This window comes from Lepeophtheirus salmonis, chromosome 3, assembly GCF_016086655.4.
Source record: "Lepeophtheirus salmonis chromosome 3, UVic_Lsal_1.4, whole genome shotgun sequence".
NCBI classification, from domain to species: domain Eukaryota; kingdom Metazoa; phylum Arthropoda; class Copepoda; order Siphonostomatoida; family Caligidae; genus Lepeophtheirus; species Lepeophtheirus salmonis.
The window spans coordinates 2602804-2620863 of record NC_052133.2 but is presented as its reverse complement, the minus strand read 5'-3'; the positions used below and the strand labels follow the sequence as shown (position 1 = coordinate 2620863).

The 18060-nt window shown below is 34.8% G+C and overlaps 3 protein-coding genes across 4 annotated transcripts; 2 read left to right on the top strand and 1 right to left on the bottom strand.

The window, feature by feature from the left end:
- Positions 1-7872: 7872 nt before the first annotated feature.
- Rpn3 (regulatory particle non-ATPase 3) lies at positions 7873-11025 on the bottom strand. Of its 2 annotated transcripts, XR_011779141.1 has the most exons (5): positions 9641-10573; positions 9056-9577; positions 8613-8801; positions 8213-8489; positions 7873-8095 (listed from the first exon to the last, which is right to left on the bottom strand). XR_011779141.1 is itself a non-coding variant. In XM_040708436.2 (4 exons), the coding sequence occupies exons 1-4, from the start codon at positions 10406-10408 to the stop codon at positions 8003-8005; spliced, it is 1572 nt and encodes a 523-aa protein (XP_040564370.1). In that variant the 5' UTR covers positions 10409-11025; the 3' UTR covers positions 7873-8002. The 2 variants fall into 2 exon arrangements, 1 of the variants encoding a protein (XP_040564370.1); XM_040708436.2 differs by lacking the exon at positions 8213-8489 and having other exon boundaries at positions 9641-11025.
- Positions 11026-11436: 411 nt separating this feature from the next.
- Positions 11437-14591, top strand: LOC139904682 (Fanconi anemia group J protein homolog). Its single transcript, XM_071886865.1, has 3 exons — positions 11437-11706; positions 11773-12566; positions 12626-14591. Exons 1-3 carry the CDS (start codon positions 11580-11582, stop codon positions 14465-14467), a joined length of 2763 nt encoding a protein of 920 aa, XP_071742966.1. The 5' UTR covers positions 11437-11579; the 3' UTR covers positions 14468-14591.
- Positions 13210-17915, top strand: LOC121114462 (protein FAM8A1). Its single transcript, XM_071886866.1, has 7 exons — positions 13210-15057; positions 15122-15173; positions 15322-15504; positions 15698-15759; positions 15830-15963; positions 16150-16226; positions 17762-17915. Exons 1-7 carry the CDS (start codon positions 14940-14942, stop codon positions 17802-17804), a joined length of 669 nt encoding a protein of 222 aa, XP_071742967.1. The 5' UTR covers positions 13210-14939; the 3' UTR covers positions 17805-17915.
- The last annotated feature ends 145 nt before the right edge of the window (positions 17916-18060 follow it).

Below are 18060 nucleotides of genomic sequence, written 5' to 3'. Positions count from 1 at the left end.
ATCTTTCTATTGCACTATGCAATGAATCGCACTCCATGAGCGAGTGGCCACACTCAAAATATTCATGTTCGATGGTATTTATAATGGTGGACGTTGTCAGGAAATGAATCATGGAGTTGCAGAAGATCTTGTTCCAGTTCTGCCTCCACACGTATCACTGTACATTATCATTTATCACCTTCGCACACCTCCCTCGCTGTCAATCTGGTTCAAATATTTCACCAAATAGCTTGAAATCTCATTGGTTACTCGAGATTCTTCTCCCTCATGCCAGGTGTAGCAGAATCCTCTTTTAGTTTGGAGCTCGTATATTGTAAGGTTGTAGCAGTTTAGTTTGCATTTATAGTAAGCTACTCCATTGAATAGTCGCAGGGCTGTTCGTACTTGTTGGAGATCGAAAGTAACGGTGAGTAACCCGTCTGTACATTGTTCGTACATTTATTTAGTGTCTTGAGCTGATTTTTTGCGTTTAATGTGGGCTATTTTTTTTCTTTGATTATTTCTATTAAAACAGCCGACACATTTGAATTTTCATCATGCAAAAGCTCCTTGGTTTTCGCCCAAAATATTATCTTCACTGATAACCCTCTTAGGTGGGTAGTTTTTAGCCATGCTGATTAACTGTGACTGATAAAGATGTATTTGTGTCAAGTCTCAAAGTATAACGTAACGTCTCTTTGTCCCGGTAAATAAATAAACAAACACATCAAATTCACATGCCATTTAGCAGTGGTTAACCTTGGAAGAAAATTGTTACAATTTAGCTCCAAAAATTAGCCGGTTACAAAAATTCTTGTTACATTTTGTAATTCAGTTTTGCCACCGAGATGTTTTCAGAAACAGTCAACACATTCAAAATTCTATTGGATGATAGCGATTATGAGATAATACAGTTTTTTGAAAAAAATGACTTGTTACATTTGGCTCTAAGCCCACGACATGTATGAGACGTGGGTAAATTATAGCCTTGCTTTACCACTACTTTAATGGGTTAGCATCTCCCTGGAAGGGGCTTCTCAAGGTAGGATCTTACCTCCATCATTAAATCTCCAGAGGGATTCCTTCTTGTAGAGTGCTCAGTTACTCGTTATTCGAAGAACCTCCAAACAGTAGGCTCTTGTTGCCTCTTTTGCTCATCTTCTGATCCCTCTTGGGCCCCTAGCAGTGGAGTTGGCTGGCTGAACCTTTCTACTGCATTAGTTATTCACTGAATAACTTCATCAAATGCTTTAGTGTCATTGAAGGCCAGGTTCTTGATTCGCTGATCAAGAATTGTGGTTTCTGACAGAAAAGTGTTATATTTCATTCCATAGAACTTTATGTCCATGGTTTTACAGAGAGTATCCACTAGTTCTTTCACCTTTGCTGTGGTTACGATGGCCTGTTTCTCAGCTGTCACTCTCTGCAGACCCCTGCACAGGATTAACATTTTGGAGGCTGTAATATAGATGAAAAAGACTAAAGAGGTATTAATATTATGCTCTCTTTTATTTGCAAGTGTATGTTTGTTAATGTCTAATCCCCTTTTTATTCAATTAATTCATCATCACCACCACCAAACAATAATAATAATATGATAACATTTGTATACTGCACCTGTCTGTACCGATCTTCACTATGAATTACTCAAATGGCTCCAGATGAGTGTATGTCTCCTGCAATCAAAGCGATAGAGAGAAAAAAGCGTCTCGAAGGGAGCCATCTCCTGATTCTTGGGGAACCAACTCCCTTCGTTCACTTCAAAAAGCCATTACGTTCGCGAACGATACATTACTAAATGGAACTATTATTCAATGATGGTTCACAGCTTAACATGAGCCGTTCTAATTCAATCAATCAACTTTCAGAACACTTGATTTTTATAAGAGAAAAAGAAACAGAGACATGGGGAGTTGATAACAAAATACATCTTACTAATGGGCAATGAGTTGAAAATTTGTAGTGCCATTGTTCTTGAGCAAAAAATGATTGACTGACTATATACAATTCAAGATTAAAGTATACTAAGTGTTTTCAAAAGTATTTTTTTTGAGCCCATTACTTGAACTCGTCAATTTCCCCTTCAAAAATAAAGTGTCAAACTTCAAATCGTGTTTGCACAAGATTATGTAGTAAGTTTAATGTATATTATATGATATTATATCCTTCATTACTCTTGAATAATTATGTAATGAATTCATAACGATGATGATGAATTCATATTTTAGTTGCCGAACAGAAACGGATAGAAAACTTCATACAGACTTTATCGATTGCCCATATCTCTAATTCATGAGCTTAACAGACTCAAAATAATGTAATTTTTAGTAATTATTATTTTAAGCCGCGAGTTAGTAAAGTCGCATGTATTTACGCACGGAGTTGAATGGTCTTGGAATTAGAATAAGTTTTATTCAAATAATAGGAAATATTCCCCTATTAATAAAGCATCAATAATGTAATTAATTCATTGAGACGAACAAGATTCTTAAATTTTGGTGTCGAAATAGAACCAATTGGAAACATCAGTCAGACTGTATTGTTTCCATATCCCTATTTATGAGCTTAAAAGGATCAAAATAATGTAATTTTTATTAACTAGGTAGATCTAATTCCCATGAAGTAATAGTGGCTATTATTAATGCAAATTACCATGGCTAATGAGTGAGCCAGGTGTAAGCAGTCACATGTATTTACTTACAGAATTGAATGGATTTGGAAGATAGAGAATGTGTTTTTTCATCTATGATTTAGACTCGCATATTTTCAAATAGCAGGATTCAGAGCCAGGATCTCTAAATATTATAAATTTAACCTCAAGAAACTATGCGAATCATACTACAAAAATTATATTTAAATTTTCAGGCCCTAAAATGATAAATCAATATAAAAAATTTCATTCGAACTACACGCACTTAAGAATAAATTTTTCTTCATTTATAGAAAATACTTACTGGATGAGAAACAGATGGTTTGTCGGATTTGTCGATATAAATGTGCCTTTAGTCCCCTGTCTAGAATTACACGCCACTCATTATCCTCATATCATAACTAGAGTATGGATATTCATCTATAAAATCAATTTAACGATGAATACATCAAGTCAGACTTTAACTTTGATCTCACAACGATGCTTATTGCATGTACCTTATCCATTGATAATTATCTACGTTCAAAAAATTTATGGAGAAATACAAGGGTAAACATATCCCTTCCCAAGGAATCATCATTAAATTAATAGAGGATGTTGGTACTGATGTCATTTATAGAAATACATATAAAAATGTTGAGTCATCCACACCAAATGAAGATCAAGTTATCAGTAAAAAGTATAAAATATTTACTAATATCGTTATGGAACTCTGAATTTTGTACTATCTCACAGTAAGTATGCAATTTTTTTTAAATCTAACGATAAAATATGATTCTATTTTAGCTAAACATATCAAGAATTATGATACACAACTCAGTAAAGGGCAAAAACAACTGCTTAAATGGTCACAACAACGGGGGTAGTAGCTTTGGATGGTTTGCAACTAGTTTGTCTGAGACTACTTACTTCGCTTTAAGACTTGGGTATGATAATTAGGTTTTCCAATATTACATAGTCAATAAATATTACTTTTTTATCACTTAAGGCCTAGCTAGGTTGAAAGGCTCCAAAAAAAGGTGTTCAGAAAACTCATAAAAGGCAAAAACAACTGTTTAAATGGTCACAACAACGAGAGTAGTTACATTGGGTGTTGCATTATAATTAACAATTGTGTATATCCTTCATGATAATAGTATGTTGTTATATAAGCATACCTAAATAACGGGGGAAAATCTTTTTTGATGCTCTTAATAGGGAGTAATATCGCCGGACATTACTACATAATTAGCTTTTGCTCTAAATCTTTACGATGAATTTATTTCTAACATTTTTTTATTAATATATTTATTGTCTAATTTTATGATTTTGACATTTACTTTATTATTAATAATTAGTTAGATCTCATCGGTAGAGATATATCTATCCTGTGCACAATTGTATATAGCAACTTCCACATGAAGAAGAGGGGTGATTATCTTTTTGATTAAACTCCACGTCTCGCTTGTGTATTGCAACCTAAAGTTATGACAGATTTAACTGAATTCCGATGTTAGAACAAGAAAAAATTATCTGCATCAATCTATTATTTCAATATTCTGTATTTATAATTTATTATTATTAATTGTTATATGATTTTAATTGTTTAATTTTGTATATTTAACTTTAATGTGTAATGGTTTATTTTTTAGTATGTAGATTATATTTAATTAAAGCCTTCTTTTTTAAACTTTGAGCTTCAAATACTCTACTTTGTCGTTTCATTAGCTATTATTCTGAGAATAAGGTTCATAATGAATTACAATTTCATGGAGTGTGACGTATTCAAATCTACTGTAACGGATAAAAAACGTGGAAGTCAATTATACGTAGTATATCTTCATTAAACATTTTGCTAATAAATACATTCGATATACCCTCAAAAATCATAATAAAGCAGGCAGATGATAATCACATCAGTATTATAAACAATGATACCATATGTCTTTTTTTTCCCCTCCTTTCCACTTTATTCTCCTTGGAATCTTCGCCTCCTTGAATTCCAAATCAATTGAGTCCTCCTGGTCAAATACTGATTTCATCTCAGACGACTTCAACTCAGCAAGTTTCCAGATTGATTCAAAGATTTTCTCATTCTTAAGATCTTCAAGAGTCCTAATCAATAGGTTGACGTGTTTCCGGGCCTTTGTTAGGTCAACCTTTCTGCCTTGAAGTTCATCTGACAAGCTAGATGTGTGTCTGAGGAGGGTCTTCAACAGTTTAATGGCGAAAACAAATTCTTGACTAAAGATGCTGTTTAGCAGAGAAGTTGCTGTTGAACTCGACAATGTATCTTTCTCTTTTCTCATTATTATGAGGGTCTTCATGATTCTGACCATCCCTAGAGATACAGCGTGTACAGCATCGTAGCGGAGACTCCAGCGGGTAGCAGACTGGTTCTTCAGGGTCATCACCTTGGCATGCTCCTCATCTTTACTTGTTATCTTCACCGACTTGTAGATTTGCTGACCTCTTTGGTGACCCTTCAATGAAGTTGTATAAAATTTGTACTGTCCCCATTGTATTTCTCAACAGGGTTATATCTGAGAGAAGATCCTTGACTACAAGATTGAGGACATGGGCGTAGCAGTGGATGTTGACACACAGTGGGGCTGCCTCCTTCCACCTGGCGGCAAGACCCTTCTTGATGCCGGATATGTTGGAGGTACCGTCCGCGGCCAGGGAGACAGTGCGGGCGGGGTTAAGGCCGAGATCCTTGATAGCCACGTGAAGCTTCTCAAACAATTATTTGCCGTCAGTCTGGGTAACTTTTACAAACTTGAGGAAGCTCTCTTTCTTGATGCCTTCACTCGTCAGATATCCCAGTGACAGACTGAACTGCTCCGTGTTTGACATATCTGATGTCTCATCAACAATCACAGAGAACCAGTAGTCATCATCGCCGGCACAAGTCTTGACATCTTCAATTATATTTTCCGTCACTTTGAATGCTATAATCTCTATCAGCTCATTTTGGATGTCAGGTTAAGTCCATTTGGCAAAACCTGCCCCAGCTGAACCAAATTTTTTGACTTCGGCCTCCAGTTTATCTTTGAGAATATGATTGTCGTGTGAACGCAGGGACAAAAGCTCCAAGAAGTTTCCTCGATTGTTTTCATTAGATTCCGTCAACTTTTCTCTTGTTTCGGAATCGCCCCTAAAAGCCAATCCTTGCTTTGCGAGGAACCCACAGTTTGGAAAAGATACCTCAAATAAGGTCGCCACTTCACGATTTCCTCAGCATGTTGAGACTGAACATGGCCGAGAACCGAGGTATTCTTTCTCTTTGATGTGAGGAAATTGATCCACTTTTCCATCGACAGTTTGTGTTTTTTGTTGTTAGAATGAACTTTCAACGAGGAACTGTTTTTCCATGTTTTGAACTAAAATTTCCCAAGGTTGGAAATGGAAAATTTGGAACAGGCGAAACACTTGGCTGACTTTTCAACCTCGTCATATTCTAGCCACGGGAACTTACGGAACCAATCATATTGAAAGTCTCTGGAGTATTTGTCATCTATCTGAGGACTGTATGTTTGTAACTTGGGCTGTAGAGGATGATCTCTCTCGATTTTAGGCACAGTTTCCCGCTCAGTCTCCACTCTGGTTCTGGTCTGGATGTCCTTCCACTTTGGCTCCCGTCCGGTAAGTATCGGGTCACCCAGCTGGCTCGTGAAGACGACAGGGTACTCTGGGTCTCCGTCCACAAACTCCAAAGTCTTGCTTTTCTCACCTCCCTGGACATTGTCGCTAGTCTCAGAGTCCTCTGCAGAGGGAATATTGTTGTTGTTGACTACAGAGAGCTGCTCGGGAAAGAAGATTGGTCCGATATCGAGATTAGGAAGTCTTATTCCATGAGAAATCCGTCCGCTGGGGTAATTTGATGAGTCGCCATTATTTTCTGTGTCTGCAGTAACTTTCTCTTCAGCAGAAACGGACTTTTCATATCTTGGTTCAGGCAGTAAGGCCTCAACTGGAGCAGGGTCATCGGGACAGGAGGAGGCAGTGACTGAGGATGTAGCAGAGGAAGTTTTCTTAACAGCAAATTTCAATGTTTTCTGCTTCTTATGATCAATTTTCACTTGATACTTGCAGCTGGGGTCATTCTTATGGAGTTTAACTTTGTGATCATTAAAGTTGTCCTTCTGTATTTCCTTCTGACAGATAGAACAAATCACCAACTCTCTGTTAAAATGCGATTGAATCGATTAAGACAAGGGGGGTAGGAGATTGTAGCCCTTCCGCCCCAAATGAAGGAATTTTTGTTTTGGACTAGGAAAAGTTATCGCATTGGGAGAAAAAATTTAATGAGAAAACAGGATTTCTTTTATAAAAAAATTCATTCGACCAAATTATGAAGCGAAGCAAAAAAATTTATTTTTAAAATGACCCGAGCACTACGATCAATAAGATTGAAATAATTTTTCAATGCTATCTTCAATCTCAGTGACGGGATCTTAAACTTTCTAGATGTTGCGGAAGTCATAATGGTATTTATTTCAAGTAATTCATTTAGTCAAGTATCTTTAATCATGACATTGCAGTAAGCAACCCCTCGAACGCATAGCAGGTCCTATTAACATTCACTTGTTTAGGAAATGCTTCGATAATCTAATCTAAATTGCCCTTCACTGTAAATGGTATACAACTGTCCGTAAGGATGGTATCGATGGCACAATTCAGCATTACGATATACCAGTTATGAGCGTGATAAGAGATGAGTATTTTATTTATAATGTACATCAAGGATTCTAATCAATCAAGGAGTTTACTTAGGGTAGGATATGTTATAGAGTTGACTTAAGGTGTTTCAATAAAGAAGATGTGGATTGAGGATAATCACTTTCTGTTCCTCGCCGCGTCTTTTTTGAATATTCTTGTTCTTTATTAATCACTTCTCAGTTCTTATAGCAGTATATGATTATTCTTTCAAGACCTGAACCAACTGAATTATTATAGAGCCGATGATATACGAGGTTAAAAGTCACTATCAAGGACTTTGATTTTAAAGTGGTTCTCTGCAAATACTTATTTTTCTATTAAAGCCAAAAGAGATCACTCGATATATTAGCTATTCTGTTGAATAAATGATATATCTTATTTGAAACTATATTCAACAGTAAAATTATAATTATGATAAATTGAAAAAATAAGAATTTAAAACTCATTGGCATAATGGGTAGATTTATAGGTAGAACATTTGCTTATTATAATGTCAACGGATTAGTAGGGCACAACTGAAAAATACCATTTCAAACCTATCATTTTCAAAATGTATACTATATTTATTTGAATAAGAACGGCCATTATATTTTTACAAAGAACCCCCAACTTATTTAAGATTAATGAACAATATTTAAAAAATTATTTCCAGACTGATAATTAATAATTTTTCTAAATAATATCATCGTCTTCTTCAGCCATTTCTTTAGCCAATTCCAAATCTTGGGCCTCTCTCTCTCGACGATCTTCCGCAGACTCTAAATCCTGAGAAAATGTAAGAAACAAATAATTAAAACATTCCGACAATATTATGAATTACAGTATTTTTAGACATAAAAAAATGATTTTAATGAACAAAATGTATTAAAATGATTAACATACACTTAGTCCGAGCTAGCTTCATTTATCAATTAATTTTCGAGTGTTAAAGACAACTATGCTTATCATATTATATACATTTACTATTCCGTCTATTCATTCTTCATACATTTACATACAAAAATATATGAGATCATTTTTAGTAGTTAACCAATAAATTAAACCATTTAGAAATTTCAAAATACAAAAGCATGGAAAAAAAAAAAAAATCCAATCCATAATTCTTAACTTTTTTAAGTATATTAGTTTATTTTATATAGGAAAATGTGTTTGGACGAGTCTAAAAAATTGATAAAAAACTAAAATTAATGTTTAATTAAATAAACAATTATTTGTTCCAAAAAAATATTTAGATTTCACAAATAAAGTATTTCTTAATTAGTATGAAAGAGAGTATTATTACCTTATTGTAAGATTTGGGTGGAAATCTCATAGCTTTTACAGAGTTGTTGTGGAGGTCTAAGCAGAATTCAATTCTTTCATGGAAGGCAAGTTGAGGTTCACGAGTACAATAAATATCAGAATTTTCTTTAGACTGCATCCAACCATTCTCATGGTCAATGGTAGCTTCAATAACTCCATCTCGAATTGCCTATGATGAAAAAATATCAAGAACGTGAGTTTATTTAATAAGGGTTAATGTACATATATGATTTTATGTGCATAAAAAAATAGGCAAGTCATTTCAGCTGAGTCAGCTGAAATTTTGCAACTATGTGAAGACAAAAATCCGAGAAAATACGGATCAAACAATGTCGTAAATAAGTAAATATTATCATGATATAAAATCTAAAATCATCAACGTAAAATATACCTACAAATGAAATAAAACTATACAAAATTTACCTTAGCAATAACACTTTCAGCATCCACAGCACTGCCTAACCGAAGCTTTTGAGCTACATCTTCTAAGGAAATACGCGAGTAAGCGAGTGAAATACTCCGTACTGCTGTTCTAATAACATTATTTCTTAATCTTAGAATTAAAGTAAAAGTATGGTCCGATTGAAAAAGTTTTGTATGGTTATCCAGAACATCTTGAAATCTTTTGATATCTCCAGAACGCACAGCTTGCGTTAAGTAAAAATACGGAGCCAAGGCAGCTTTATTTTTAGTAAGGAGAAAGGTTTGCCTTTCTGGAATATCTCCTAAAAGAAGCTCCACCGTGATTCTTAACTTTTCAACAGTATGTCGGAATCCCCAAACAGAGTATTGGGGTGCTTTACGGAGGGATTGAACCAAATGTTTATGGGCTTCAGAGTATTCCAATTGTATGGTTTTTATCCGACCCAGATAATAAAGATAACGAGCACACTCATTGTTGGAGGCTGTATCCGGAAAGGTTGCTTTAGAAACGAGCTTATCTGCCTGAAAAATGGAATATTGAGAATAAGGTGTGAAAAAAAGGGGAGAAAGTAGTGATAGGATTACTTGATCATAGAGATTGTAGTGGAGATAATTCCGAAGTAGACAGTTAATAAGAATGGCTTGTCCCTCGATGTCATTTTTGAGGGTAGCGGTTCTGAGGCGAGCATGAAGAAAGGCTCTGATTTGATGTAATTCTCCAGCTAGTTCATAGACACGAGAGTGGAAGTAGTAGCATTTCCCTGCCAGGGGATCCAGAGACCGTCTGTTTTGAGCCGTAATTTTCTCAATGAGTGCTGCAGAGCAAGGGATGAGTGAATCCAGAGAAGCTTGTGATCCTCCTTCCTCTTCCTTGGCGTTGTTGAGGAGCAAGAGGAGTACGAGAAGATGGAGATAGATGTCCACCTCCGGCAAGAGGGCTCCTCCGGACTTGCAACCCCGCTTCGGCACCCCACTCCCCGTGCCCGCCTTCTCATCCACCTCCATCCCGCCGCACTCTTCCTCTTCCTTGCCCAGGTACGACAAGAGCTCTTCCTTCTTCTCCTTCTGCGCACTCGTCGTGTAGAACCCCACCACCAGCTTCCGAAGAATGGCGCTGCTCAGACGACGACGGGTGCTGGGCAGCCCGCGAATCACACGGATCAAAAAACGGTTCTCCTTGCAAGACACGGAGCGCTCAATGGACCGAATGTGTTCCCGGATGTCTTCCAGCGTCAGCAATTGCGGATCCTTCTTCTCCTCCTCCACACTCCCACTCCCACTCCCCACTTCCTCCTTGGGAGTCTCCTTCTCCTCACCCTTCACGCAGTCCTTCTTTCCTCCTGTCGTTACCATGATGAATGGATTCACTTATAATTCACTTATTCCGACTTACTCTTCTCACCTCCAATCGGATTTGATTTCTAAACTCAGCAATGAGAATGACTTGCCGAAATAATTACAAAGTAAAACGCCAATAGCTTCACTCTACCAGTCAGTAGTCACTTCTCTTTCTTTCTCTCTTTCATCATACTAGACTTTCATCACCATAAACAAGAATTACTCTTAATGTCTCACGCAACCTAGAGCAACAATACTCATATTTAGAGTATTCTTGCCACTGTTTCTCACAAAGTTCTGGAAATTAGGATCGGCCGTCCCTTAGAAACAATTTTATAAAGTACTTTTTTTATCTCTATGGACTATGGTCTATGAGTAATTCTGAATTTCAAGAATGTTTTCCTTAGCTGTCATGTTGTTTTATTAAATCCACTGCAACCACCCGATTTAACAAGGAAATAAACGAAAGTTTCACTCCGACATATGAGATAAGATGACTCGAATGCCCATCTTCAATTCCATCTCAGGCCAAATTATAACTCTCTAACAAACCTTCTGCAATACTCTCCGTCTTTCACGCAAAAGTGATTACTTTATAATTAGGCCTTCTTTCTCAAGAATTAAATAATAATGAAAAAGAAACAAAAATCATATTCAAGTTGCAACTACATTGAGTTTCGCACGCGTTCTAGCTTTTATTTTATCCAATTCTAGTTAATAACTATAGGCAGAATATTAAGATTTTTCCAAATGATCAATATAATCATTCTTTGATTAAATAAACTATAAACTATACATTTCTCCTCTTGAATGATATTATTAGTTATTATCAACTTCTCAAATGATATTATTAATTATTATCAACTTCTCATGGAGCTTGTCATCGAATTCTTCAAATATGAGCCAATTTAATGTCGAATTGTTTCGTAAAAACATTCCAATTAAAGAGTAATGATGTTTTTTTTGTGTTCTATCGAGGTTTTGTTACTGAATAAGAAAAGATCCACAAGGCCGGATGAAACTTCGTTTTCATTTTTCGGTTGTTTTTGCTTTGATGACGTCAAAAGCAAGAGTTGACTAGGTGCGACGTCATAGAAGTGCTCGTGAAGTCGAGAACGAATTTGAATTTGGATTTGAAACATTACTGAGGTGAAGTGGAAGTGTTTCTTAGGTGGAGTTGATTGGAATGGGGAAGGAGTACACCATTCAGGGTGTGAAGGTTTCTTTTCCCTATGAGAGGGCCTACCCTTCGCAAATCGCCATGATGAGTAAGATCCTGGATGCATTGGAGAAAGGGCGGAATGCCCTTTTGGGTAAGTGAGTCTATCTTTGATCCAGGAGCCTCATTAGCTTCTTTTACCTTTTCTACCTTGAATTAGAAAGTCCGACTGGGTCCGGGAAGTCTCTTGCACTGCTTTGTGCCTCCCTGGCCTGGCAAAAGAGAGAGCGAGGGCGAGTGAAGGAGTTCAACGCAGCTGTGGATAACAAGATTCTGGAAGGGATCTCTGAAGGGCTCTTTGAAGAGGAGGAAGACGCGGAGGAAGAAGAGGAAACTCTGAATGAGGGTGGAAGCAATGGGTTCATGTCATCTTCAGTCCCCACTCCTTTGCATCCCGAGCTCCTTTCTCGAAGACCAAGAAAAAGAAGAGTTCCAAAAATTTACTTTGGAACACGAACCCATAAACAAATTACACAAATCATTCGCGAACTTAAAAGCACGTCCTACAAGGATACACCAATGACGCTCCTTGGTAGCCGTGAACATGCATGCATTCATCCTCAAATCTCGAAACTCAAATCTTCCAAAACGGAAGCGTGTAGAGAACTCACAGATCGACGTAATAACGAAAACTCCACGGGTTGTATGTTTCTAAACAATGTCAAGTCAAAAATGTCTTCACATCAAAGTCTTGCCGCTCATAGAAAAACAAATGAGGTTTGGGACCTTGAAGATCTTGTATCTGTTGGGAAAAAAACACGAACCTGCCCTTATTTTGTTACCAGAGAACTCATGCCGCAAGCTCAGATTATATTCTGCCCCTATAATTATCTTATTGAGCCTATGATCAGAAAAAGTCTTGAAATCAATTTAAAAGGAAATATTCTTATACTGGATGAGGCTCATAATATTGAAGACTCTGCGAGATCAGCAGCAAGTTTTGACATTACTCAGGTTTTATTACACATATTTGAATTGGACGAGAGTTATTCATTCTGTCTTTTATATACTAGGATCAAGTAAGAGAAGCTATGGAGGACTTGGAAAGTATGGCTAAAGTTGAACTTCCTCAGACTTATAATGCACTTGCGTCTTTTTGTTCCAAGGTGTCCAATTGGATTGATGGCTCTTGTTCAAATTTGGATGATTATTCAGATTTCAACTCTGCATCCAAAATTTGGACAGGAACAGAAATTTTAGCAGCCTTTTGTCTTTTTGGTTTGAATGAAAACGAATATCATGATTTATCAAGTAATTTGAATGAGATAATAGAACAGCGCTCAGCCACCATAAATGAAATATCAGAAGGTTTTAAAAAGGGACCTCCACCGCCTGTTTTAAATAGTTCGACAATTTCTATTTTGGAAGGCTTTTTTCTCGTCTTGGGATATTTGTTCTTGGAAGGAACAAAATATCGAGACGATTATCGTGTTGCACTTACACGCATTCAAACAAAAAATACAATGAAACAAAGACGCTCAAGTATAGATGGCTGGATATCCAAAGGCCAAAAAAAGGTAGCACAATCAATTGGATATACTTATTCATTACATTTTTGGTGCCTAAATCCTGCATTGAGTTTTATCGGTGTAAAAGACGATCTACGAAGTGTTATTCTTACTTCGGGGACCTTAAGTCCTATGAACTCCTTTGCTTCAGAACTGGACGTTTCATTTCCAATTACGCTCGAAGCCTCGCATGTCATTGATAAAAAACAACTTTTTATTTCCGCTTTAAGTGTTGGTCCTCAGGGCCATTCCTTAAATGCGACATACATTAACACAGAAAGTTATACTTTTCAAGATGAATTGGGTAAAACTATTTTAGAAATATGCAATTCCATTCAAAATGGTATTTTATTATTTTTACCGTCGTATCGGCTTTTAAATAAGCTACGTGAGCGTTGGGAACAAACAGGGATATCCGATAAAATTCAAGAAACTAAAAGACTTTTACAAGAGCCCCGCTTTGCTCATGAATTTGAAAATACATTACGTGATTATACTGATGCAGCTAACTATCCAGAAGGTCAACAGAATGGAGCAATATTAATGGCTGTATGTAGAGGAAAAGTTAGTGAGGGTATAGATTTTGCTGATAATATGGCTCGAGCAGTAGTATGCGTTGGCATTCCCTTTCCCAATGCCAGAGATCCTCAAGTAGATTTGAAAAAGCGTTTTAATGATGCTAAGAGAATACAGAATGAATCAATTCTTCCAGGGAATGATTGGTATGAAATACAGGCGTTTCGAGCCTTGAATCAAGCCCTTGGTCGATGTATTAGACATAGGTATGATTGGGGTGCCATTATCATGGTTGACGATAGATACGCCAAAAAGAGAAAATATATTGATGGTCTTAGTAAATGGGTACGTTCAAGAGTTTCATTTTTTAATAACTTTGATAAGCTTCTTACTCAACTCAAAGACTTTAATATTGAAATGAGGACTTGGGAAAAAGATTTGAAACAACAACAACAAATTGAATTTCTAGTAAAAAAACAAGTTGTGGAAATTGATCTTGTTAAAGCAAAGTCGGAATTGCAGATAGAAGATAAAAATATCATAAAATTAGAAGAAGAGGCTAGTAATTCAAACTTGGAAGAATCAGTGAAAAGTCCCCTCAAGGAGAAGAAAGTATCTTTAACAGAAGTGAATAAGGAAGATCTATTAAATAACTCAATCCATTCCCCAATACAGGAATTTGTGTTCTCACCAGTTAAGGTTTCGGAGTTCCCTACTCCTTCTAAATGTTTGGAGGAAGATGCTCCAGTTTCTAAGAAAAGAAAAATTGAGCAAAAATCGAAAGCAAACCCTATACAATATTTTGATGATTCAGATGAGGATTTTATATAACCTTTATATGTAATAGGTAATGCCTCTTCATTTTTTACACTATATAACTAAATTATATCCTTCATGGCCATTTTATGTGATAATATGCTGAAAGAATTAAATATAAAACTTTAATTGACTCCAATTTTGCACACCCCCAACAACTACGAAAAAAGATTAATATTCCAAATACTCACTAACGTCACTACAACTTCATATATTATTATTAAATGCACATAATGTTAGATATTCAAGTTGTACATGACTACATAATAGATAATATGTAGAATACTACTAAGCACAAAAACTTGACAGCTAAGTTTGTACAAAGAATACACGTGACTCGGGATTTCCAATATATATGAGTGTCGTATTTTATTTATTGCTTCACGTACAACTTGAACTTAAAAGCCAAGGAATATAAATAAACTCTGAAAACAAGCAATTCTTATATCAGTAGTTTTAACTTTTAAGAGTTAAGTAGTAGTGAATCATGCCTATGAGTGCCTCTGATTATTCCAAAGAGGTTTTTGAATGGACAGAGTCCTTAAAAGCGCATCAAATTTCATCATGGAAACAACAAATGGAGCAATGGCATATCTTGGCCCTGGGTATTGTTAATTAAAATATATCTGCCATAATGAAGAAGACTAATTCTTTTTCATTTCATTTTAGGGTTTATGAGTGTGATGTCGCAGCAAAATGAGACTATCACAAATAGACAAATGTAATCATGAATAAAACCTACTTATAATTTATTTTCTACTATCTTATTAAAATAATAATTTAAATCAAATATGGCAATTATTGTGTGATTGACATAATATATATACTATATATTAATGGTTTTTTACTTGATCTTCTGTCAAATCTAGCCCAAATGGTCAAACTCCTACTACTAATGCCAGACAAACACCACTTGTAGTTACTGAATATAAAATCCCTTCACTCTGGAAGCGATTTGTTGCAGGACTAATCGATTTTCTACTCTCAGAAGCCTTTCAAAACGGATTCTCCCTATTATGCGAAAAATCTGGCCTTTTCTCCAAGCAAGCATGGTAAATACTATAATTGTTTGCTGATCCATCTATGTATGTACCGAACCCCAATTTATAAAAAAAAATAAAGATGTTTTATGCAATAATTAATTACATACTATGAACTATATATACATTAATATTTTCTTTAAACATATTCTGTATTCCTTTTAAACTCTGTTTTCTAATAATAGCTATTATTTTAAACTTTTAGGATAGTATTAGTGATCAACTACTCCATTGATTGCATGTTGTATATAGTTTTTTCAACTGGAGGTGAGTAGATTCATGATGATAGAAAATATGTACAATGTAATTGATGATTATTGTGTTTCCTTTGTTTTAGCATTTGGTTTACATTCACCAGGAAAACGTTTATTAGGACTAAAAATACTCAGTTGTCACGAAGAAGTATCTTTTTTGAGTCCAATTCAAGTTCGAATTTATCCTGCTCAATACCTCCACTTTCAAACAGCTGTGGTAATTATAATCTAAAAACTTATTATTTTAATAAAACGATATCTGCAAATGAAGTAAATGCAGATATTACATTTAATTTATGATATCATAAATTTAAAAAAAAAATATATATATATATATATGTAAATATTTTGTTCTTAACTATTCTTTGTTTAACTAATATGTTTCTGTTTTTATTTATTTCAGATACGGTGGTTCTTTCGTACTCTATACTGGTTCTTTCCTTTCTTCTTAATAGTTGCTTTTCCAAACAACTTATCGATGTAAGTTTTGCTTCCACTATTAATGGGCACCTCAATTTATACAATCATTTACATTTTTTAACTTATTGAGTAATGAGTTAAAAGTTCAGGCAAAACACACCAAACCTACAAATTTTTCACTAGCCTCGTGTTAATGTGATTCCCTGATATTCAACGAAACCATCCTATTAGAACATTATTTTTTTGAGGCAGCCAGAACACATTAACTCACTTTCTTGCCTGGAATATTTAGTCAAAACACTCATAAAATCAACTCTCTCATCATTTATAAAAATGGAAGCTAGTGTGTTTTGCCTGAATAAGACAATGACCTCATTGTAAAATGAGGCTCATTTACAAAAATAGCAGTATTTTGAAATATTTAGCATTTAAAATAAGGATCCAAATCTCTCATAAAAGACATAAGTTAATATATCATGCCCCTTCTACGAAAAAGTTCATTCACCACAATTCAAACACATTCAAAGTTTTCATCATGTAAAATGTCATAGCATAGATTGTTTAAGAGCGCAATGGTGTTCAACCTTAGGCAATACTAATTATATATAGTTATATTTTCATCTACATAAATAAAATATGATAATAAAAAATATCGTACATTGCTTGTACATTAATTCCTCGAACAATGTTCAGTGGATATATCGGACTGTCGGTTCTACGTGCTAGTAATTTATTATTTTTGAATGTAAATGTTGGATTTTATTACATAAAAGGGTATTGGAATGAAAACCTGTACTATAGCGAATTTGGACTAAACTGAGTATTGTTGTATACTTTTTATAAATAATTTAGTTCACTTTTTGGACCTTTTATTAGCAGGGCCCACACATAAGGACCCACTTTAACTATTTTGGCACAAAGTTAAAAGTCCGGGGCTCTTTTCTTTCCTTCCCGTTTGAAAATTTGAATTTCATTTCGAATCTTATTTTTTAGAAAATTTAATACGAGGACTTTTGGAAATTAAAAAACTTGTATAGAAAATAAAATGCGGAGCCTTTTTTTTAAGAAAAATAATTTCTCCATTTTTTAGATCAAGTGCGAGACCAATGTGACCGCATGGTTTGTAATGACCTAAGACCGGCCCTGCTACGTATTCCAAAGTATTTTTTTAAATAATTTATTTCTTTGGCACTCTCTTGAAGGCTCTAATTATTTTAGCCACAAAAATGCTACATTATGTTTTTCGGCTAATTTACATGCTAATTTTATTTTACGATTGAGTATTTCTAATAGAGGCAATAAAGAATTAATAACTAACTATATGTATTTATCAAACCATGAATATTTGATACATCCATGATTGAATGAAGAGGATTGCTTATATATATCCTCTTTCGTAGAACATGGTATGAGAATACATTCATGTTCTTCTTATAACTACGGATTCATTTTAACTATTAATTGAAAAGTTAAAATATATATTATATTATTAAGTACATACGTGACATTTAATTATATGCCCCCCCCCCCCCCTTGTATGTATATTGTATAATTTGAATATTCATTAGTTATAATAATTATTATTTTTGTTTTAGGCATGACTACTTTTCATCAAGCATCGTTGTAGAATCCCTTTAAATTAACAACAAATATCTACGTACCTATATATATATATATACATATTTGTTATGTTGTCCTTATTGTTTATTTGTTAAACATATCATATAAATATTATAATATCTTTGCTAACTTTTGTGTGTGTTTTGTGAGTAAATCAAGGCGTTTTTGTCGTTCTGTTGTCAAACATGCAATTATGTACGTCCCTTCATAATAATATTAATTTTAAAAACAAAAAAAAATTATTATATAATATATTAAATCTGGTTTTAGGTAG

Excerpts from the sequence above, each read along its gene's own strand:
- Rpn3 (XM_040708436.2), bottom strand. The coding sequence starts at position 10,408 with ATGGTAACGACAGGAGGAAAGAAGGACTGCGTGAAGGGTGAGGAGAAG. Across the intron at positions 9,578-9,640 it reads ACTACAATCTCTATGATCAA|GCAGATAAGCTCGTTTCTAA; the intron begins GTAATCCTATCA and ends TCCATTTTTCAG. Across the intron at positions 8,096-8,612 it reads CACCCAAATCTTACAATAAG|GATTTAGAGTCTGCGGAAGA; the intron begins GTAATAATACTC and ends ACATTTTCTCAG.
- LOC139904682 (XM_071886865.1), top strand. The coding sequence starts at position 11,580 with ATGGGGAAGGAGTACACCATTCAGGGTGTGAAGGTTTCTTTTCCCTAT. Across the intron at positions 11,707-11,772 it reads AGGGCGGAATGCCCTTTTGG|AAAGTCCGACTGGGTCCGGG; the intron begins GTAAGTGAGTCT and ends ACCTTGAATTAG. Across the intron at positions 12,567-12,625 it reads CAAGTTTTGACATTACTCAG|GATCAAGTAAGAGAAGCTAT; the intron begins GTTTTATTACAC and ends TTTATATACTAG.
- LOC121114462 (XM_071886866.1), top strand. The coding sequence starts at position 14,940 with ATGCCTATGAGTGCCTCTGATTATTCCAAAGAGGTTTTTGAATGGACA. Across the intron at positions 15,505-15,697 it reads CTTTTCTCCAAGCAAGCATG|GATAGTATTAGTGATCAACT; the intron begins GTAAATACTATA and ends TTAAACTTTTAG. Across the intron at positions 15,964-16,149 it reads TCCACTTTCAAACAGCTGTG|ATACGGTGGTTCTTTCGTAC; the intron begins GTAATTATAATC and ends TATTTATTTCAG.